Source organism: Schistocerca americana, chromosome X (assembly GCF_021461395.2).
Source record: "Schistocerca americana isolate TAMUIC-IGC-003095 chromosome X, iqSchAmer2.1, whole genome shotgun sequence".
Classification (NCBI taxonomy): domain Eukaryota; kingdom Metazoa; phylum Arthropoda; class Insecta; order Orthoptera; family Acrididae; genus Schistocerca; species Schistocerca americana.
The window spans coordinates 767,219,894-767,244,903 of record NC_060130.1 but is presented as its reverse complement, the minus strand read 5'-3'; the positions used below and the strand labels follow the sequence as shown (position 1 = coordinate 767,244,903).

Genomic DNA, 25,010 nt, shown 5'->3' with positions numbered 1-25,010 from the left:
ATGTCACATAAAATATATTCAGATATCTAATAATAGTTACTAATTATTCACGTCATAATCTTCTAAGTAATATTTTGACGTATCTCCGTATCTCCTACATCTGTGTGTGTGTGTGTGTGTGTGTGTGTGCGTGAGAGAGAGAGAGAGAGAGAGAGAGAGAGAGAGAGAGAGAGAGAGAGAGAGAGAGAGAGCATCCTAAGGCTGTTGTAAGATATATTGGAGGGGACAATCAAATACTGGCTTGTCAACTATGAGAACCAGCAAAGTCTGGGATAACTGATAACATTCTCACAATCTAAACATTCCAGTTTTCATTTACTGCAGCAGGGAAATTACTATAATTTTCAAAATCTCTGATGCTGTGGAGTTCATGGTTATGAAACTAGATGTTGCATAATAAAAATAAGAACTATTCGAGTATATTTTTGTAGAAGCTGAGTAGTGATGACCACATGAGGTAGACGGCTATCATCCTACTTCAATGAAAGTTTTTGTGAAGAGTACAAACTCAATGTGATATCAAAGAAACGTCTTCATCCATAAAGTACTCTGTTTGCTGCTGATAATCTATGTAAGGCAGACAAGAGAAATTAAGGTGCAACAAAATTAAAAACAAAATGTTGAAAATTATTAAGACAATGAAGCATGTTTCTTGACAGACATACATTTCCACCCCAATCCCTCTGGGGCTGCTGGCCAGTACTCAGTAATTTAATCATTGTCACAGCAGAGATTTCATTTAGGGTAGCAATTCCCAGCTGCCACAGTTTGGTTTGATTTCAGAATTTTAGAACAGAAAGGACTGGTTATTGGACGTTTTCCTTCCCTGTAGATAAAATGGATAAGAATGAAGAAAAATCAACTGATGAATTCAGACAAAATATTTATGGATAAATTTTGCATTGTTTCTCCAAAACTAAAACAATATAGTTGTAAATCAATGGAAGTTTACAATACAAGTTACTTTTATATGGATAATCAAAAAATGGGTGAGCCATCTGCTGCGTAGGACACCACAGGAGTAGTCCTGACAACACACAAATCTTTAAAACCTGTCTCATATTCATGTAATTCTTATCTGAAATGAAAGTTAAACAATTAACCAACAGGTGACTGTTATATCTGGATTTAAAACGCATGTCCTTAAAGTGTGATATATTGTAACTCGTATCTAATAAGCAACACAAACTGATGGTCTTCTTCACGAGGTAATCACGCACCAAAAACAGCATACTTTTTCTCATTAATGGATTTGTTACTAATCACAAAAAAAGTTCCAGTAGGTATTTCTCTTACACAATGACAACACAAGAAACATTTTCAAGCAGAGAATTCCTCCTTGTCTCCTGCACAACTAGCAGGGTTCACAGGAGAGCTTCTGTAAAGTTTGGAAGGTAGGAGACGAGGTACTTGCAGAATTAAAGCTGTGAGGACGGGGTGTGAGTCGTGCCTGGGTGGCTCAGATGGTAGAGCACTTGCCTGCAAAAGGCAAAGGTCTCGAGTTCGAGTCTCGGTCCGGCACACAGTTTTAATCTTCCAGGAAGTTTCATATCAGTGCACACTCCACTGCAGAGTGATAATCTCATTCTGGAAACATCCCCAAGGCTGTGGCTAAGCCATGTCTCTGCAATATCCTTTCTTTCAGGAGTGCTAGTTCTGCAGGGTTCGCAGGAGAACTTCTGTAAAGTTTGGAAGGTAGGAGACAAGGTACTGGCAGAAGTAAAGCTGTGAGGACGGGGCGTGAGCCGTGCTTGGGTAGCTCAGATGGTAGAGCACTTGCCCACGAAAGGCAAAGGTCCCGAGCTCGAGTCTCGGTCCAGCACACAGTTTAATCTGCCAGGAAGTTGCAAGTGAGGACTTGGCTGTTCCAACTATACAAGGAAGTCAAAGAGTTGGAAAACAGTGTGACAATAGTTGTAACATGATAGATAACTACTGCAGCTGCAGTGAGGAGGATTCTCCTGATGCAGAAGAAACAAATGAGTGAGGCTCCTGAGGCCACAACACAAGGGCATCTTTCTGAGAGGCCTGGAGAGACGTATGCCACACCTTAGTCGACCTTTTATCGCTCTTGTTTTGGGTCATAGTAGCCTGCATCCCAATTCCCAGAGCCTCAAATATAGCGTCAAAGTTGTAATTGTAAGTCTGGGCCTGGTACTCCGACATCAAGGTGATTTCCTGTAGTGGTGTCTTTAGCAAGACAGTCAGCAAGTTCGTTTCCTGGAATGCTTATGTGGCTCGCTGTCCAGATGAAGGTCACTGTCTTTCCAGAGCTGTAGAGGTCAAACCCATAGGTCCTAGATGTTGGGGACCAAAAAATTTTTGGGATAGCACAGGAATATGCCTTTTATGCAACTCATGGAGTCAATGAAGCTCAGAAAGTTTGTCGTGGCAAGGGATCTGATGTACTGCAAAGCCTGAGACATGGCAACCAACTCTGCAATGTATACACTGCAGGCACTTGGCAGAGAGTGTTTCTTGTGTCACCTTGCACATGTGAAAACATAACAAACCCCGTCACTGACTTTCAATCTGTCTGTGTAGATGCATAATCATGGAGGATGAAACGAATCAGGTGTCAGAGAAGAGTAGGATCAGCATCCTTCTTGGGGCCACAAAAGAAGTCCATCCATATCACAGGACAGGGTACAGAACACAGAGGGGGGAGGGGGTGTTCGAGAGGGAGCCCTAGGAACACAAATCACAAACTAAAGGAGGCTGTTGGAGGTTCTTCAGAAGAGTATCGAGTCAGATCCCAACTGGTCTACCCAGTTTTGAGCAGTGTGTAAACAGTCTGAACTGTTGGTTGTGGAACAGAGTTGAAGGCATCTGACAGATGGTGGCTTGGAATTAGCCAGAAGCTGCCGTCGTCTAACCCCCCCCCCCCCCCCCCCCGCCCCCTCAGCAGTGGGACACCAGCTTCTGCCAGGTGGCTGTCAACAGGGCTCATACATAAGGCCCCCTGTTGCCAACCACACACTAGTGTGGTGAACCAGATCCAGAAAGCTCAGTACAGATGGTGCTGCCAACCCATAGGCAACACACTTCATCCAAGTGATATAAAATCAGTGCTTTGTAGAATCACAGAAGAACTATGTGGTCCATGCACCATGAGGAGTTAATAAGAAAATGAAGAGCATTTAGCTTCTTCAAGCAAGCTGCCTTGAGTCGGCAGACATGTGGCAGCCAAGTTAGCTTGTTGTCAAATAAAATACCTAAGAATTGAAACGTTCCAATAACTTCAAGTAACTGTTCATGAAGATAAATTTATGGGTGCAGGTGCACAGTCTGGCATCAGCAAAAATGCAAAACTCTTGATTTTGCAGGAGAAAATTGGTAGCCATGATTCAAAGCCCAGTCATGTACTCTCCAAACATATTCCCTGTAGTACTCCCTGTAGTCAGCACTCAGTGGTGCACAGTTGTGTGCAGAGGCATAGTACAGGCAAAGATCATCCACATACAGAGACGGAGAGACTGTGGGGCCCACTGCATTAACAATGCCATTGATGGCGATAGTGAACAGTTTTACACTCAGAACTGATCCCTGAGGTACTCCAGCTTCCTGTACACATCGGTTACTGAGAACTGAACCTATATTGACCCAAAAAAGTTGGAGAGATAGAAAATTCTGGATAAAAATGGGTAAACTTCCCCAAAAACCTCACTCATGCAGTGTAGACAAAATGTGATGTTGCCAGGTATATCATATGCCTTCTGTAGGTCAAAGAACACAGCAATGAGACATTGGTAATATGCAAAAGCATTGAGCACTGCAGATTTCAGATGAACCAGGTGATCTCTGTTGGACTGGAAAGCCTGAAAGTCACTTTGGAATCATGACATATGGCCCCTGGCTTCAAGGCACCAACAAAGACGGTGCCTGACCATTTGATTGAATAGCTTACACAGACCATTCATCAGAGAGACTGGCCAGTATTTTGTTAAAATATGTGGATCGTTTCCCAGTTTCAGGACAGGAATAATAATACCTTCCCGCAATTGAGAGAAAAATTCTCCTTCCCACATAATACGATTAAAAAGCCCGAGAATATGTTTCATGCTGTCAGCATGAAGATGTCTGAGCATTTGGTTGTGGATTTTGTTGGGTACAAGGGCTGTATCTTGACAATCTGCCAAAGTCCTGCCAAGCTACCATTCACTAAAAGGAGCATTTTATGATAGAGAACCATGTGCATGGAAGGCTACTGGGCAGTGCTCACAAAGGTGTTTCTGGGTCAGGAAATGAAGATGGTAATTACTACAAGCAGACACCTCAGCAAAGTGAGCCACAAAACAGTCGGCATGTATCACGGGATCAGTGCAGACGTTACCATTGACAACGATGCCAGGAACCGTCGTAGGTGATGGATGGCTGCAAATGCAGCAGAGTTTAGTCCATACTTGGGATGATAGGGTATGGGATCGCACGGATGATACATATTGCTCCCAACACTCCTGCTTCGTTTTCTTTATCAAAAACTGCACTTTCACCTAGAGTCTCTTGAATGCTATTAAATTATCCATTGAAGGATGGAACTTATGCCGTTGACACACCTTCTGGCATTCCCTGATAGCTGTGACCACATTTTCAGACCACCATAGCACTGGCTGTTGGTGGGATGAGCCATAGGCATAGGGAATTGCTGCTGCAGCATGAATAATAATATCTTGTACTACTTTGTCAATATCCGTTGCATAACTGTCTGCAAAAGTAGCTGTAGACGAGAAAGTCTGCCAGTCAGCTTTCCAAAGTGACCAATGTGGAAAGGGAGAAAACAACAGAAAAATGGTTGCTGTCACAAAGATCACCATAGATGCACTACTGAATCAGGGGTAAGATACTTGGGTTGCAAACAGTATTCGTGTATTCAGGTTTCACTAAGGAACTTTTCATTATGACCAGACACAAGCCATCACGCGATCAGCTTTTACTTAGCCAAGAGCAGATGGGAAAGACCTGCCAATCTGATGACCCTTAACAAAGCTGAACAGAAGTACAATATGGTAGAACATGAAGTCTTAGCAATAGTTTAGGCTGTGAAATATTTCTGTTCAGCAGAAAGTTTAAGATTATCATGGAGCACAAACTACTAGTGTTGTTACGCAGCACCTCTTATCCGTCTTCCTGGATGATGAAGTTCCACTTAAAACTGGAAGAGAATGATAATCAAATACTTTACAAGGAAGGCAAACAAAATTGTGTGGCTGATGCATTGTCACATATTAGAAGTACAGGGCTATTACAAATGATTGAAGCGATTTCATAAATTCACTGTAGCTCCATTCATTGACATATGGTCACGACACACTACAGATACGTAGAAAAACTCATAAAGTTTTGTTCGGCTGAAGCCGCACTTCAGGTTTCTGCGGCCAGAACGCTCGAGAGCGCAGTGAGACAAAATGGCGACAGGAGCCGAGAAAGCATATGTCGTGCTTGAAATGCACTCACATTAGCCAGTCATAACAGTGCAACGACACTTCAGGACGAAGTTCAACAAAGATCCACCAACTGCTAACTCAATTCGGCGATGGTATGCGCAGTTTAAAGCTTCTGGATGCCTCTGCAAGGGGAAATCAACGGGTCGGCCTGCAGTGAGCGAAGAAACGGTTGGACGCGTGCGGGCAAGTTCCACGCGTAGCCCGCGGAAGTCGACAAATAAAGCAAGCAGGGAGCTAAACGTACCACAGGCGACGGTTTGGAAAATCTTACGGAAAAGGCTAAAGCAGAAGCCTTACCGTTTACAATTGCTACAAGCCCTGACACCCAATGAGAAAGTCAAACGCTTTGAATTTTCGGCGCGGTTGCAACAGCTCATGGAAGAGGATGCGTTCAGTGCGAAACTTGTTTTCAGTGATGAAGCAACATTTTTTCTTAATGGTGAAGTGAACAGACACAATGTGCGAATCTGGACGGTAGAGAATCCTCACGCATTCGTGCAGCAAATTCGCAATTCACCAAAAGTTAACGTGTTTTCTGCAATCTCGCGGTTTAAAGTTTGCGGCCCCTTTTTCTTCTGCGAAAAAAACGTTACAGGACACGTGTATCTGGACATGCTAGAAAACTGGCTCATGCCACAACTGGAAACCGACAGCGCCGACTTCATCTTTCAACAGGATGGTGCTCCACCGCACTTCCATCATGATGTTCGGCATTTCTTAAACAGGAGATTGGAAAACCGATGGATCGGTCGTGGTGGAGATCACGATCAGCAATTCATGTCATGGCCTCCACGCTCTCCTGACTTAACCCCATGCGATTCCTTTCTGTGGGGTTATGTGAAAGATTCAGTGTTTAGACCTCCTCTACCAAGAAATGTGCCAGAACTGTGAGCTCGCATCAACGATGCTTTCGAACTCATTGATGGGGACATGCTGCGCCGAGTGTGGGAGGAACTTGATTATCAGCTTGATGTCTGCCGAATCACTAAAGGGGCACATATCGAACATTTGTGAATGCCTAAAAAAACTTTTTGAGTTTTTGTATGTGTGTGCAAAGCATTGTGAAAATATCTCAAATAATAAAGTTATTGTAGAGCTGTGAAATCGCTTCAATCATTTGTAATAACCCTGTATATGCAATGCAGGTACAGAGCCCAAACACAGTTGACTGAGCCAGCTGAGGATGTGAGTGTTTGTGATAATAAGCCAGTCGCAGCCGGGAATCTTGGAGACATGCACAGAGAGAGCTGGCAAAGCGATAAAAACAATCGCTGAGACAACAGAGCAGACAGCTGAGGGTGAAAACGTTGACACACCATTGCTAAGCACGGAGAGCACAATGAATCCAGCACACAAACTGGCTATTAACTCAGATGAACATATCCTCTATAGGTGGACATCGGGGGGTGGGGAGAACTTATGAATAGATGAAACAATATTGTACTTGGCCTGGGATGAAGGTTGATATAGAGGAATTTATTAAGACTTGTGAGAGATGTCAGATAAACATTATAACACAGACAAAGACGAAGCAGCCATTGGAATTGACCCCAACACCAGAATTTGTATTTGAAAGATGCAGTACTGACATCGTAGAACTGTTACCGCAAACAAATGCAGGTAACTGACTCATTCTGACATTTCAAGATACACTAACTTAATTTGTTTTAGCCAAGCCAATTGACTGATAAGACGCTGACATGGCTGTGCGAAAACTATTTGAGAATGTAATTGTAAGGTTTGGGATACCAACGTCACTACTAAGTGACAGCTGGCTCAGTCAACTATGTTTGGGCTCTGTACCTGCATTGCATATACTTCTAATACGTGACAATGCATCAGCCACACGATTTTATAAGTGGTACCATGCATGAGGCAGACATGTAAGCCATTAAAGATATAAAATGCCCAGACACAAGCTATCACCCACAAACCAATGGTGCACTGGAACACACCCACTGTATGCTAACAAAGGTGTTACAATACTATATTAGTCGCAGTCAGTCAGATTGGGACCATTTGGTACAGTACACCTCGTTTGCATATAGCACGACACTTTGTAGTACAATAGGGAACACCCCATTTGAATTATTTTTCGGTAGGAAATTTAACCTATAACTTTGGCTCCAGAAGCAACTGGCAAATGTGATTTGTAATTACTATGAATATGCAACTGAAATGTGGCAAAAGATGCAAATGCTGCTCAGGCTGCTCCAGTAGTGACATCAGCACAAGGAAAAGTATAAGTTAAATTGTGACAAGACCCAGAGTCCAAAAGTGTTCCAGAAGCATGACTGCATGTTACTTTATGATGAAAGTGTACGAAGGGGATGCAGCAACAAATTAGATAGTACACGGTGAGGGCCATATACTGCTGTGGATGTGAAAGAGCCAAATGTGATTATTAGATTACGGGAAAGAAATGTATAAAAGTGCATGCAAATCAATTAAAACAGTTTTTCTGGAGTGAGGGTACGACCAGTAGGCTGAGAGTTTCTTTCTATTACAGATGCCAGGGGGATGGGCACTCAGGGTAACAGCACTTATGGGAAGTGTGTTGGTGACCTGCCCCGCGGAAAGAGGAATGCAGTCACAAGATTTAAGGATACAACAGTTCCAGTTGGTTCCGGGAATATATTATGATAACCACGGTATGGTCAGTCTGTACAGTAAACTTGGAGAATAGTTAGCTATTTTGACCTAAAGGAACTACACGAGAAGTTTGAGGAAATACAGTGAGTGGCCAGCCAAGTCTAACGCGCTGCCTTATGCAGTTGTATCTAGTTAAGGTAAGCAAAGGCAAGTGCAAAAGCGTACAGCAGACGATCACACAGCATGTAGGAAAAATTACACAAGCGAAAGAGTTAATTGGACGGTTATCTAGGTACGAGAATACAAGGATAAAATGAGGAATACTAAATTTTATTGGTGAGACTAGCAAGATATTGTCAGGTACACTAGATGAAGATGGTGAATCCTTGTTTAGAGCAAGAAGAAGAACAGAGAGAACTGTTGCGACTGTCAAAAGGACAAGTGACTAAAGTGACAGCATGACTAACAGGGATAAATCAAACAATAAACACAGTGACTAAGAATGAGTACACTATTAACAATGGGATTAGAAAACTGAGAGTGCATGTAGAAGAATACGAAAACAGTACAAGTAAGAAGGTACAACACACCATGATCTTAATAACATTAAGAGCAACTAGAGCAACTTACAGCCATGTTTAATGAACTAGAATGGCAATATGACTTGTTGATTTCTACCATAGTGAATGCACAAAAGGGCCTATTGAAGCCACACTCGATAAATTCTGTACAAGTTAAGCACCTTGAGCTTACTGAGGAGGATTTGAAAGAAAAGAGATTTCCTATTGAACTCACTTAAGGCCAATGGTATCAGTTGCTGCAGATAATGGATTTAGACATATTTTTAGCAGGTACTATGTTGCATTGTGTGTTGAATGTACCCTTAGTTTAATAGCAATGTATATACTCTATATACGGTTTGGCCCTTACCAGCTGAATTTGATAAGATGAAGTGATTATTCACTTATATTCCTGACCTTAGACAAAGTGAAGTGACAGTATGTGGAGCTGTCCATTGCTATGCAAAATGGTCACCCTAAGATGTCAGATATGTAGGCAGCATTTCGTGCTGATGTCCATGTACAATCATGAACAGTATGAAGCTGGCACGCTTCAGCCCGTAAGAGAAATTCCAAAAGATTGCAATCTTAAGTACATAGTATCTGGATGCAGATACAAGACAACGAATGGTTGTATGTTGCCTCAAAGCAAAAAGGTTTGACTATACTGTGTAACGATCTATCTCCTACTCACCTCACTGTGCGAAGCATGGGCAATGCAAGCTTTCTAAGTAAATGTCAGGGCTATGCTACACAGATAATGTTGTAGTATAAACATATGATACGCAACAAAACCAGTAAAATAGACATAATATCTAAGTTAAATATAGACATGGATTGTTGTCTAGCACAGGAATAAAAACACGAAGTATCCCAGATTCCTATAATTTTACTATTAGAGCATGTAGTTAAGCATTTGGACCACCTTAAGGTTGCTGGACATGAAACGGAAGATCTACAATTTGAAATCGACTAATAACAATGCACAACATTCAGAGGTTGGTTGAGGAGCAAGTACTCCATGTGGTAGTACACTGGTACAATATTACTCTGTTTTTTAATTATAACTTCTTATTTGTGTATCTACTGTAAGTGCTGTCAGAGGTGTGGTCGACAATTTTGTAAATTTGGAGGAAGATGTTGTAATAAGGTGTGTGTAGCTAATACAGTAGTTCATCAGTTGAAAACAAAAGTCTGAAAATGAGTCCATGATCATATTGCGGCACTTTATTTTAAAGGCCCGTCTTAATCACATGCACTTTTACACTTCACTATTACCGGTTTCGGCTACTGCCACCTTCAGATCTGTTACACATAAAAACAGGGTGTAACAAACTAAGATCAATTTGCTGACACCAAATCTACGTAGACCTGGTGCTACATAAGGAAAATAAAATGTGTTTACACAATTAACAGCCATGTATACCAGCCACACATACCATAAAATATTCTGATGTAGGTATTAATGTCAAATTATACATGTAGGTACATAGTAAGTGCTGGTGATGATCAGGATGCATCTGCTATTTGTGCAGATAACTGAGGTCAGCATAGGGCACTATAGTTAGGGTACATGAGTATCCAGTATATCAAATGTAATGGTTAAAATGCAGTATGCACTGTCATTAATGAAAGTAATACAGTAGTGACCAGTAACACTGTTAAAAACATAGTAAGGTATACACATTCTCCCCAAGCAGAATGCTACATTGAAGAGGAAGAGTTAGTTGAGTACAATGCTAGAGCAATCCAGCATACTACTCATTTTGACTGAGTGTTGTGGAAGCAATAAAGCTAGATGCCCCAACCTCCCAGAAAAGTAGAAGCAGAAATGCCAATGGTAGAGCCACCCAAGTTACAGGCTGACAAATGGTACAGTAGGAGGTATCTCTACTGAGTCTAGTAAACTGAACATTGTATCATGTAAACATTTAAACTATATCCAACGATATTGCGTTCCAATGTGTTCATTGTAAAAAATGTGTTTCTCTATTATGATGCCAATGATTCCAGTGATATGAATTTTGTATTACGTGAAAATGTAATCTATATCCACGAATTATGTGTAGTGATGTAGTATATGATGAACACTCATGAAGAAAAATAGTAATTCTGTGAGAAAAGGTATCCAATAAGTCACATACTACTAAAAGCTATGATTCTATACTGTACATGTGAACAATATACAAAAGTTTTACAGTGTGAAAACTATTTTATCATGAATCTGTACTAACAAGCCTGTAATACCTAATTGTGTGTTTGGAAATAAAGCGATTGTACAATCCACTGGCATGCACGGTTAGGCCATGAAAATTTTATAACCTCAGAGGTCCAAGCTTACAAAATTTTCCCTGGGGGAAGGGACACGTCGCAAACGTAAGAAATATTCCAACGAATCCATTAGTTCAGTTTAAGAAGAAGTTCTTGACCAAGGGGTGGCTGCGCAATTGCGCTGACTCTGGAAGGGGACAAGCTAATATTTGAACTCGATAACCAGTCTCAGATGCATAACAGCGGCATGTGACTCGCCTCTTTGTTGCAAGGCCCAAAAGATGTACAGTAGGAAAATTTCAAGTGTACCAAATAGGAAGGGCATTATGGGTTAACTGCTTGATCAATCATGCACAGGGCATACAGCAGAATCATTTAACCTTCTAGTAGTAGTGCTGAGTGCAAATGAAGGCATATAAATAGGACTTTCCTGTACTACTGAGAAGAGCGGAATGAGCTATGAGCAGATGACGCTGTCTTCACAGCATTCATCAGTCTGAACATACGGAATGTTGACTTAGGAGATCATAGTTGGGGACTTGTATATAGAGAAATGTGCCACGGATATAAAATGCCTGACAAACAGCAATGTAAAATTTGAAAACAAACTTTTAAAGTTGTTCCTTGACACCTTCTCTATTCTGTATAATAATTTCAATTATTGCGATGTGTAAGCGGGTGGTGGTTAGTCATTACTAACTCACATCTGTATATTTTAAAAAAACTTAATTAATTTGGAATATAAATGTAAAATTACTTGTTGCACATCATTGCGGTTTGTCTTGCAAATGATCCCCAGAACATGAATATGACTGACTGACTGACTAACAAACTACCACTCCTCCACCAGTATGGTTCCATTCCTCCACTAGTGTAGTTAATAACTGCTGGATGGTCACTTGTGCGTGCATGTGGACGTACTGCAATATGTCTCCCCAATGCATCCACACATGTGCAATGGGATTTAAGTTTGGAGAGTGGGCAAGGCAGTCCATTCACCAAATATCCTCTTATTTCAAGAGTACCTCCACCAGTGCTGTTTCATGCAGTTTCACACATAAAACTGAAGTCAGAGACAAATGCACTTATGAAGAGACAAACGTTGGGAAGAAGCACAGTGTCACAATAATACTAACTGATGTTCAAAGATTTGGAGGTCAGTACACCCATACAAAATTATGTCTCCCCACATCATAACAACTGGACCACCAAAACAAGCATGTTTGAGGAGGAGGAGGAGGAGGAGATTAGAGCTTAACATTCCATCAACAACAAGGTCATTAGAGATGGAGCACAAACTCAGATTAGGGAAGGGTGGAGAAAGAAATCCACCATGTTCTTTTCGAAGGAACCATCCCAACAATTGCCTTAAGCAATTTAGGGGAAACCACGGAAAACCTAAATCAGGAGGGCCAGACACGTGTTTGAACCATCGTCCTCCTGGATCATGTTCAACAATGTTCTTGCATGCATTGTGTGTTCCGACCCCTTGCCATAAGAGGCTGCACCCAGTACTGTCGAACATGATTGGTGGTCCAGGTGTTATGGTATGGGGAGGTATAATGTTGCATGGACGTACTGACCTTCAAATCTTTGAACACGTTATACTCACTGATTAATGTTGATTGATTATTCTGCTCCCAACTACCATATTGTTGTTTTAACAACCAAACTTACAACCACAACAGACACGCGGGATCTGAATCTGACAGCTTGTCAATGTTAATGTGACTCTATACTTCTTCCCTGTGTGTGTCTTTTCAGGAATGTATTCTGCCCAGACTTCATTTTTATGGATGACGATGTGTGACCACATCAAACAGCACTGGTGGAGGAACTATTGGAACGAGAGGATATTCTGTGAATGGATTGAATTGTCTGTTCCCTCAACTTAAATTCCATCAAACTCATATGAGATGCATTTGGGAGATGTACTGCAGCACATCCACATGCACCATTGACCATCCAGCAGTTGTCAGCTGTGCTGGTGGAGAAATGGAATACCCTACCACAAGAACTCCTTACCAACCTTGTGGCCAGCATGGGAGCACATTGCAGAGCAGGCATTGCTGTTCATGGTGATCACACACTCTATTGAGAGCATGTCCTGGCTTTTGTAATGTCCAAGAGACCACCAAGAATCATGGAGACTTCAGTGTAATTACTGTCTCTGAATGAAAGTGTCATTTCTGTTCATCTCATCGCATATTTCTTTCAGTTAACTTCTATACTACACTGCAGCAGTTCTTTCTATGTATGGTCCAAGTTTCATAAAGCTACATTAATTGGCAGTGACACATCACGCAAAAGTTACTTTTGTTCTAAGGTCTTGCACACGAGTGTATGTTGAGCACCTAGCTTCTGCCCTGATACTTCTTTCCCAATTGATCACATAAGTTATAATTTTGTCCTGAGAGAGCCGTGTTCTCTTCATGTACGGCACTTTTTTGGCCTGTTCGATTCCATTCTTTGAACCCATATCTCTAAATACTTCGCTCACTACCTTGGAATATAATTTCATTAATTTCTTGTGCATTATGATTTAGCAGGTCATTACCATTTTCCTCTGAGGATCCCTGGCAACTAGAAAAAAAAATCTACGGAGAAATGTTTATGGCTATAATTCTGTTCCCCTATACTCAAATTGGAAAGTACACTGTATGTGCCTGGTTGTAAAACTCTAGAAGATCAATTTATCTTGGAGAATCAGTCGAAAAGTTAATACTGATGTCTGGACACCAAATTAAGTGTGTCTTTCTTAAAGTTTGAGCTTAGCACAGTGTCAGATATGAAAAGGAAAAATGTGTAGTGAAATCTGAGAGCTCTTCAGGACTATACTCAAAAAGCTTCTTTTCTTTTTAAATTCAAGCTCTTGTGCAAGTTCTCAAATATCTGTTCAGTACAATGTTTTAATATGTTAATACTTTAGAATATTATATTATATTAGGTATAATTGGCCGCTCACCCCACTCGTAAATAGCATCTTGTATATACATAAGATATTCTAAAGTTGGCATGGCATCTTGTGACCCCAAGTACTGTCACACATCTATTAGAGATTGAAGAATGTTGATATGAAATGCTCCTGCTGGAAGGTTCAGGTTCTAACATCCAATTTAAATCAAGGTGACTTGAGATACAGCACAAGCTCAGACTGGACACGGAAGGTGAAGAAATTGGAACTAAAATGAAATGTCTTGAGTTTTGTTGAATATTTTCTGTGATGTACACTGTTAATACATTGGAACTGTGTGCCAGATCGGGACTCAGACCTACACACTTGCCTTGCTCTCCTAATGCCTTCCCAATAATGCCACCCATGCTTGTCTCAATGATAGACTCAAAGCTTCAGTCTGCCACCAACCTTCCCTCAAATTGCAATACTGTGGTACTAGTATTGCTATGGAAAGGATTATAACCTTGAAGTTGTTACCAAACCAAAACATCCTAAGCAGCCCCCAGTGAAGCATGATGCTACTGATATACTGAGAGAGGAGAAGGTTAAAAAGGGGAAGCAGAAAGTATGCCTCAATGAAAAACATTATAATGACAAAGTGGCACACAGACAGTACCATAAAGTAACAACATTTGAGACTATTACAAAGTAGAACAAATTTAGTGCCTAGCTATGACTGGAATCAATGGTACAGTATTCTACACAGAAAGCTACTCTGAACATAACAGTTACCCATTACAACGACATACAGTAAACAGCATCCACCAAGTAAAATTATTTCATGCTTTAGGGTGTCCCCAGTGGGTGAAATGGTAGAAGGTTACCTGTTTGTGTGTTCAGTCTGTGTGAACATGGAACATTTGCCAACAACTGATGATGGTATTTTCAGCAAACTTCTTTGCTGATTATCATCTGCTCCAATGAAATTCTGGCTACCATGCTGTGGAACTTGACCAAGCTGGTCATCACGTGTCTTTACAACAGCTGTATGCTGTGGAGGAGGTGGCGGTGGTGGCGGTGGCTGCTGCTGCTGTTGTTGTTGCTGCTGCTGTTGTTGTTGCTGCTGCTGCTGTTGCTGTTCCCTTGCTGTTGTACCTGCAGCTGTACTGTTGGACGAGAGCCAAGCATTTGACTCTAGGGCCATTGATGTTCGCACAGATGCCTGCCGGTAATCAAACCTTTAACAGGAAAAGAAACACTTCCAAGATAAAGAGTCAGCTACAACAAATATAAATCAGATTCATGTATATGGAGATGGTTCTCGAATGAAGCAACGTCTATTCATAAGACAAAACTACAATAAAAGGTAAATATTTAAAAAAAGATTAAGAGAAATATAAATGTTCAGTTTTCAACAGATACTACATAACAACTTCATCTGCTCTCTATTAGAATCATTGATTTTTCACAAACAACAAATTGTATTTTTCAGACAGTTATGTTTAGGACCTATAGCCTTTCTTGTGTTACATTTCCATTGTATATTAGCATCAAACACTCCATTTAACATGCACCTTACATATACAATTTTTCACACTACTTATTCCTAACAACTGGTATGCAACAATTTGCTTTTGCAGACCTTATATCTGAGTATGACAAAATGTCTTAACCTTCAGTCTTGTGAACTGCAGAGAACTGTTCGGTATTGGGGTAATTTGATGATGATTATTTTTTTTTTTAATCTGTCTCAGTTGCAATGATATAAAATTCAGCTGTAGTGGTTACCGGTTTCAGGCTGACACATCAACCGTATTTCTATGGACTATATATAGGACAGACGCAGCGTTGCATCTCACAGCGCCGCAGTGAACACATTAGGTATGTACGCTTGCGTCAGACCAACAAATCTGCAGTGGCGGAACATAGTATTGACGAGAAGCACATCTTCGATTTCGAGGACACAAAGAAAATGTGCAGTACAAATGGTTTTTGGGACTCAGTAATCAAAGAGTCCATAGAAATACGGTTACACGACAACCTAATCAACTGCAACAGTGGCTACCATCTCAGCACAGCCTGGGACCCTGCAATCAGGAAAATCAGAGAAGAATGTTCCGTTCCACCGAGGGCCGTGGATGGAGCAGACAGAGATGGACGCCGGAACTTGAACCCCACGCATGCGCCCCCCCCCCCCTTCCCCCCCCCCTCCCCACCACTACCACCGGCCGATCCAGGCGCATCGGGCGTTTCCACGGGCGCCGTGATTGGCCGGCTGCGGGTAGCGGAGAGCGGTCCAGCAGAGATATAAGCCTGTGACCGATGATATCCCGACACTTCACCTGAAGACGATGGAGACGCATTCCATCAAAATGTTGCTACGAGACGACGATGCTACTCAGCTAACAACCTGTGAAGACTTCATATATAACTTCAGTGCTATGGTAACAGATGGAGTAGCAACAGCTGCAATTCTGACTCCTTAACCGAGGTCACTAATGCATGCCTTTGTGGAGATGCTTGACTTGTTGGTAGCTGGTGGTGGAAGAAATTTTCACACCCAAAATCTGGCTGACAATCAGAGGAGGGGTGGTGGTGTAAAGCTCCTGATCACTATACTTGGCACCAATGTTCTGCATAAAATTCCAAACCTCTCCATAATGTCTCATGACATGAATGCATGTTATGCTGCTGATGGTGAGCTGTCTGTCAGATGTGGATTTTAAGTCTGGAGGTCTCCTTAATGTTATCTGAGAGGTGTAGGCTATAGCAAGAACTGGGTTTCACCCTCTGCCTTCTCTCATCTTCATACAGTGCAAACATGACACCACACTATCACACACCCAATATGGTAATCTACACACTTAAGACACAACTCTCACACAATGTGTGGAAAATGGAATTGAGGCTGTAGGAAGAAAATGCTTTGTGATTAGATAGCTAACCCCACCCCTAAGGAACTTCCAGCCAACAATGCCATATGACTCCTTTTTAACAGCTGTAACAAAAGCAACCACTTTAACAGTATCAATAGCTTATCCAAAAACTTATATTGCAATGTTCACTGTTTCCCCATTCCCCACCACTGGCCCAATGGTTCCTTGATCTATTCCCTAAATTATGAGAGGGGCTGCAAAGACTGAAATAACTAATCCACACAGTTACAGCACCACCACATGGCAGCTCGTAAGAGAGATACTGTTCCTGACATGATTATTTCCTACATTGTTGTGGCACACAAGTCTTTTAATTGTTGCAAAAGCTTCTTTTGACCTTTAAGAACTAATAAAGAAGCTGGTCCAATACTATGATCAGCAAGTGTATGGGATGTCCATGTATTTTTGCATCTTTAATTAAAAGAAAAAACCAGGCTAATCAAATTTAGAAATGGCTGCTAAGATGATATGTATAAGTAGGCCCTTGTTTTGTCTTCTCCAGCTCATGGAAAGCCCCATAAAAGATCATCTGATACAATATGAAGCTACCTGAAGCCCTCAAATTGGACACTTTATTGATCAAGGAAATACTCAAAAGTACTCAGTCTGTACCACATCAGATAGATAGTTAGTTAGTTCATTATCTACACGTTCCATAGATTATCTGATGCAGGTGAAAGGGAATAAAAAGTTTAAAAAATGATACCACCAGGAATAGCTAGATGATAAATGTAAGGATTTAGAAGCACATTTCACTAGGGGAAAGACAAATACTGCCAACAGGAAAATTAAAGAGGCCTTTGGGGAAAAGAGAAGCAGCTTTATGAATATCAAGAGCTCAGATGGAAAACCAGCCCTAAGCAAAGAAGGGGAAACTGAAAGGTGGAAGGAGTATAAAGAGGGTCTACACAAGAGAGATAAACTTGCAGGCAATATTATAGGAAGGGAAGTGGATGTAGATGAAGATGAGATGGGAGATATGAAACTGCGAGAAGAATCTGATAGAGCTCTGAAATATCTAAGTTGAAACGAGGTATTAGGAGTAGACGATATTCTGTCAGAACTTCTGGTAGCCTTGGGAGAGCCAGCCATGACAAAACTCTTCCCTCTGATGTGCAAGATGTGTGGGACAAGTAAAATACCCTCACACTTCAAGAAGAATGTAATAATTTCAATTCCAAAGAAAGCAGTGGCCGACAGGTGTGAAAATCAGTTTAACTAGTTATGGCTGCAAAATACTAACACAAATTCTTTACCGAAGACTGGAAAAACAGGTAGAAGCTGAACTCGGGGAAGGTCAGTTTGGATTCCGGAGAAATGTAGGAACTCGCGAGCCAATACTGACACTATGACTTATCTTAAAAGATACATTAAGGAAAGCAAACCTACATTTACAGCATTTGTAGACTTAGAGCAAGCTTTTGATAATGTTGTCCGGAATATTCCCATTAAGATTTTGAAGGTAGTAGGGATAAAATACAGGGAGTGAAAGGTTATTTACAACTTGAACAGAAACCAGACAGTAGTTATAAGAACTGAGGGGCATGGCAGGGAAGCAGTGGTTGAGAAGGGAGTGAGACAGGGTTGTGGAACATCCCTGATGTTATTCAACTGTACATTGAACACGCAGTAAAGGGGGGGCAGGGGGGGGGGGAGAGAAAATTTGGAGTACGAATTAAAGTTCAGGGAAAAGAAATAAAAACTTTGAGGTTTGCAGATGACACTGAAATTCTGTCAGAGACAGCAACGGACTTGGAAGAGCAGTTGAAGGGCATGGACATTGTCTTAAAAGGAGGATATAAGATGAACAACAACAAAAGCAAAACAAGGATAATGGAATGCAGCCGAATTAAATTGGGTGATGCCAAGGGAATCAGAGTAGGAAACGGGGCATTTCAAGTGACAGATGAGCTTTGCTATTTGAGCATCGAAATAACTGATGATGACCAAAGTAGAGGGGATATAAACGCAGACTGGCAATGGCAAGAAAAGCATTTCTGAAAAAGATATTTTGTTAATGGCAAATATAGATTGAAATGTTAGGTTGTCTTTTCTGAAAGTATTTGCCTGGAGTGTAGCCAAGAATGGAAGGGAAACATGGACAATAAACAATTTAGATAAAACGAGAAGAGAAGCTTTTGAAATGTAGTGTTACAGAAGAATGGTGAAGATTAGATGGGTTTATCACGTAACTAATGAGGAAGTACTGGTTGGTTGGTTTGTTTGGGGTGTAAAGAGACCAAACTACAGGGTCATCAATCCCTAGGAAGTACTGAATAGAACTCGGGAGACAAAAGCAGATTCAGAAGGGTGTAGGTTGCAGGAGTTATTTGGAGGTGAAAAGGTTTGCAGAGGATAGAGTAACATTCAGAGCTGAATCAAGCCAGTCTTCAGAATGAAGACCACGACAACAACAGATTCTTTTATCAAAATGATGCTGAATGAGTGAGTTTACAGGATATGTATACATGATTACTGTTAGCATTAATGAAGATATTGTCATTTTATTCCTACTTATGCAGCTATACTTAAAAACAAGATTTTTTAAATACTGTATACCAGTTATTAAATAGAAATTTGTCAATGGAATAGAAAAAGTTGTCCAGGAGATATGATTTTAAATTAGATTTAAAACTTGCTTTGCTACCTGTCAGATATTTTATGATATTGGGCACATGATTAAACATTTTTGTTGCTGCATTTTTGAACTCCTTTCCGAGGTACTGAAAGCTTTAACAGTGGGTAATAAAGGTCATTTTTCCCTCTAGTTTTGTAGGTATGTACATCACTGTTCTTCTCAAATTGTGATGGATTAGTATGATGAATTTCATTTGTGAAAATGTGAACTGTGATGGCACAGTTAAATGCCTGGCTCCTTGAAGAGATACCTATATGACGTCCATAGCCGAACACCAGTTATTATCCTTACTGCTTGCTTTTGTGATATCAATATTTTCTTTGTAAGTTATGAGTTAACCCAGAAAATTATTATGTAAGACATTGTTGAGTGGAAAAATGAAAAATATGTCAGGAGGTTGATACATTTGTTTCCAAGACCAGCAATTGTACGAAGAGCAAAAGTAGCAGAACTTAATTGTTTCAGGAGCTTGGTAATATGCTTCTTCCAGTTCAAGTTTTCATCAATATCTACAACCAAAAATTTGGAGTATTCTAAACTATTTACAGACTCCTGCACATGTGCTACATCCATTGTTGGTATGACTCTACTTGTTTTACAGAACTGAATGTAGTGTTTTTCTTTTTTCAAAATTTAGGGAGAGTCCATTTTCAGGGATCCACTTAATAATTCTATGGAACACATCATTTACTAACTCTTCCGTTGTTTTCTCTCTAATGGGATTGATTGTAACATTAGTGTCATCTGCAAAAAAGTATGAATTTCGCTCAGTGAAAGTTAAATGGAAGGTCATTCAGATATATAAGGAATAGCAGTGGACCCAAAATTGAACTCTGTGGAACTCCCTTCGTGATTTTACCCCTGTCACTAAAATTTTCTACCTTTACGATATTGTCTGAAATATTCAGCACAACCTTTTACATTCTGTTTGTCAAGTATGATTCAAATCAGCATGTGTTAAGTCATCAATTCCAGAAAATTTGAATTTTTGTAAGAGAGTATCAAGGTGTACACAATCAAAAGCCTTGGAGAGATGATAAAAATATCAATTGGCAATATATTACTATTTAATGCTTGTACTATTTGGTGAGTAAATGTATAAATAGCATTCTCAGTTGAGCAACCTTTGTGGAATCCAAACTGTGATTTGGTATGTAAACTGTTTTCATTTAAGTGTGGCACTACTCTTGAATACATTACTTTTTCATATACTTGGGAAGAAGATGTCAGTATGGAAATTGGATGATAATTACTTAAGTCCAAGCAACAGCAGAGAGAAGACTGTACAGGGTATGCCATTAACCTAGGCGGCTGCAAAACTCGTGCTGCACCAAGTGAGAATATCTAGAGGTAAGGAGGCTGTGGATCAATATCACCACAGCCAGTTGAAAGGTTCTTTTTAATTGGATGCTGAAGCAGCAGCAATACTTGGTCCCACAAGTTACTGGAAGCTAAATTCTGCCCTGCTGCTGAAAACCATAATAATATTGATTATGTATAGGTTGTCACCAGGCATCAGGTTAGTGGCCACCACACACAAGTCTGTTGTGTCAGCTTCAGATGAAATTGCAAATACCTTTGGCTTGAATTTATTTAATAAATTTATATTTCCTGTGGGCAATTCGGTGTGCGTCACGTCTAGCCTTATATCATGTATAAACGCAGAAACTTATACAAGGCATTTTCTTGCTTATTTCAGAAGGACATTGTGCATGTGCAATATTTCACAAAACTGCATTCCATCCCACTCTTCAGTTTCCTAGGGCATGTCCTACACCATAACCCTCCGGAATGAGCTCACAAAGAACTCAATTGCCTGATGGAAATAGGAGTTCCATGACACATTCTATCCAGTATTTGAGCTCCCCCTCCCCCCCCTCCACCCCACCCCACCCCAGACAAGTCCTGGCAAATGAGTGGCTATTTCAAGATAACATATCTCTTGCCTAATACAAAAGTGTTGATTTCCAAACTGGAAGATGGTCCCTTTGAGTAATGGGTGCATATTTTCAGCTGCCCCTTGAAAAAGGATGCAAAGAAGGTCATTAATATGCTACCAGGTGCCTCTCAGTGTTGCAAGTGAACTCATTATTACTCAGCTTTCTCTAGAACAGCTTGTATTTGGTGCACCTCAGTTCGAAAATTACCTTCATGAGATAGTTATCACAAACAGTTGATCTGACCACCCGTGCAACACACGGCTGGTATTTTACTACAACAGCTGATAGGTCTGCATTGTGTCAGTTCTTTCATCCAGAAATCTAGCACCTGCAACATATTCCCTGAAAGAATGGAATGCAACCAACAAATTCCCATGAATCTAAAGCAATGGCTGTAATAAGTGCTAATGTTTCGTGTATTTCACATTAGGCCATCCACTCATTTTTGCAATAATGTTGTTGAGGCCTGATGCTATAGTATAACACGCGACTGGAACAGAACATCCGTTCACATACATTTTGAACATCCTGTCAAAATCTCACAAAAATATTTACAAATAGAAAAAGTAGATTCACCGTAATGTATGGTATCTGTAAGTTACTTGATTACCTATAAATGTTCCTGTTTAAAATGTTTGTGGACTGCAATGCTATTCTGGTGAGTTTTGGACTTAGGCACAGTATTGCTGAATACAAGGAATAACAAGACTTGCTCCACAGACATTCTTCATGTCTTGTCTAGGCTTCCCATGGGCCCAAAGTAAACTCTGATAGCTTGATGCAAATCTGTTTTCAGGTAGAAAATCCACCTCCCATGACCCTCACATTAAATACACAATGTAACATGGATGCACCAACAGAGCACTACACTCTAAAACCTGTAGCGTACATACAACTGTGGTTGGCCTTAAAGACTCTGCTCCAGGCACACAAATGTCAAGAATTTCGGTTCCCTCTGCAATCTCCTGATAATCAGTTAAGGTGTTTTTTAGCATCCCCTTTTACATATACATCTACGTTCTATGAGTCACTATGAAATGTATGGCAGAGGGCACTTTTTACTGTACTGAATATTAATGTTTCTTCCTGTTTGATTCACAGGTGTAGCATGGTAAGAATGACTAGATGTACACCTCCCTGGGAGCTGTTATCACCTAATTTTATTTCCAAAATTGATACAGTATAAATACACAGAAGACTGAAAAATATTTATAGATTTTGCTTGCAAATCCTGGTCTTGAAATTTACTAAGGAGGTCCTTGCAAGAAGTACGGCACCTTTCTTTGGAGGTCTGCCTGTTCTCAACATTTCTGTTACACTCTCTCACCAATGAAGCAAGCCTGTGACCATTTGCATTGCTCTGATTTATAAACCCTCTGGTAACCAGGTATTGTTATCTGGTGTGGGTCCCATACTAAGCCTTGTGGAAAGTCTAGAAACACCAAATTAACTTCATTTCCACTGCCCACACATGAAAAGTATGACAAGAGTTTGCACATGATCTAAAGAGCCAGTCAGATTCAACCCTATGGCTCAATTCTGGGTAGTCACAGCCTAGGTTGTCACAGAATTGCCAAAGTCTCTGGTTTATGTCTTCTAATTGGCTCAAAACCGGAGGTTCTCGGCAATTTTTAGGAACAATGCGACAGGCTGTGAGCTCCATCAAAGCATCACAAGCAACACTGATTGTTTTAATCTTCTCAGTCAGTTGTTGGAAGATACTACATATGACCTCAGTATCCAAGTGAAAAGCATTGTTTGTTCTGATGTGAACAAGAATCTACAACCGGCTGTAACCTGTGTTCAAGACTGCTGTTAGAATGAACACTTTGAGATGCTGAATAGATCTCCAATGTAGATTGAGTGAATACGGTGCTCGTTCCCAGCCCTTATTGCCATATACCGTAATTTATTTGAATTACCAACTGTTTATGGCCCTTCCCTCTCACCTTCGGCATGTCAAAGGATGAAGATGGCTTTGCAACAAAAGAAGTGTGTCAGCAAAGGCGGAAGGAAGATTAGAAGTTAGCAAAGGAAATCACACTGATATCTCTACAATTCTCTGATTCAAGATCTTGGGAGAGTTTCCTATGAGGGACACTGAAGGTGGATGTTTTCTACCAAATAACTTGCTTAGAGATATGTCTACTCATGAGCAAGTAACAAGAATATCAAACAGATCATCAGCCAGTACAGCATTCACATCTTATCTCAACTAGTACTGCACCAGTTCATGTCTTGGACTGTGTGTACACAGACAACACTGACTCCTTTCTGAATCACATGCTGACCACTGAGTGCTGCATTATACATAAGTCATTTATGTCAGTTTCTCTCAAATTCGTTTGTCATATATTTCTGCCTCTGGATTGCTCACATGTATCTCCTTCTGTACATTGATCTCTATCTTCTAATGTCATAGCAGCCTAAGCCATACACATGACAATAGCATTTATGGAGAAACTCGGTTTACAACATTCATGACCACCTCGAGTACCTTATGTACAGCACTCTGAGTCCTTCCATGGCAGTTAGTGCAGGGCAGCATACTGCCTCCTATTAGACATGCAGCAGCTGCTCCCCTGCCCTTGTTTTGGTTTTTTTTCTTGTTTTGAATATTCATTCCTGCTGCAGAATCTAGAGTCCTGTGCCCAGTGGGAGATGTGGCTGCCAGCCTAGGTGGACAACTGGCACCACACTCATACTCTAAGGCCCAGTGCCGGCAGTGGTGCAGAGCTCTACAGGGGTGCAGTAGCATTCACCCACAAAAACAAGATATGGCTTTGATGTTTTTGTATCAGTGATGTGATGTCCACAATAGTAGGAAAATAAGCAATACCACTTAGTGTCCACATTAAATACTGGCCCACTACCTTCTCTTTTTTTTTTTGGGGGGGGGGGGGGGGGATGATAAACACTAAGGAACCAGTATCACAACCACCATCCACAGATGAAGGAGAGAAGGAAGACTAGGGTTTAAGGTCTAATCCATGAGAACATCATTACAGTTGGAGCAGAAGCTCGAATTCAGGAAGCATGGAGAAGGAAATCAGTAATCTATTTTTCAACAGAATCATCCTGATATTTTCTTAAATTATCTGGGGAAATCACGAAAAAGCTAACTCTGGATGGCCGGATGAGGACCATGCTAGGTCTGAAGGTGAACTACCACCACCACCAGGTGCCTGACAGGACCAAAGCCAACTGCTGACCACCCCACAGATCACAATAGCACCACTGTCCATTCTAACCACAGCCAGCATCACTGCAGTCAGAAGGTGAGTTTGTGAGCTCTGGTAGCTGTGTCCTCTACAAAACATGAGCAGCGAGTACTGCAGAGATGACCACAAATGATTCTAAACACAAACAGCAGTACTTCTTCATAGGAAAGTATTAAAGAGGATGCAGTTCTATCTCAGCCAGCCATATTGTGAAACCATGAGGCAACAGTCATGGATAGTTCACCGTTGAAGCCACCATTTTCATGTGGTGAATTTGTTATTCACTGTACCATTCCTGAGGTAACTGTCTCCGTATTTTACATTATGATTCCATGAAAAGCTCATCTGTTTATCCCTAGTTGTATCCAGAATGTTTACTGCTTGTTTTTCAGTATTTGGTATGTAACATGGATGAGAAACATGTTTTTAGCAATTGTTCCGCTGTATTTGTTATCTTCATTAAACTTGTATCCCTGACAAGGGTTACCAGGTTTTCTAATTGAAAATAAGGG

At 40.8% G+C, this 25,010-nt stretch overlaps 1 protein-coding gene across 1 annotated transcript in view; it reads right to left on the bottom strand.

Annotated features, from left to right (window-relative positions):
• LOC124555768 (zinc finger protein 2-like) overlaps positions 1-25,010 on the bottom strand; it is a 43,477-nt gene that overhangs the window by 2,973 nt on the left and 15,494 nt on the right. The window contains exon 2 of the mRNA XM_047129814.1: positions 14,648-15,001. Coding sequence (XP_046985770.1) covers positions 14,648-15,001 — 354 coding nt within the window. The remainder of the gene's footprint in view (positions 1-14,647; positions 15,002-25,010) is intronic.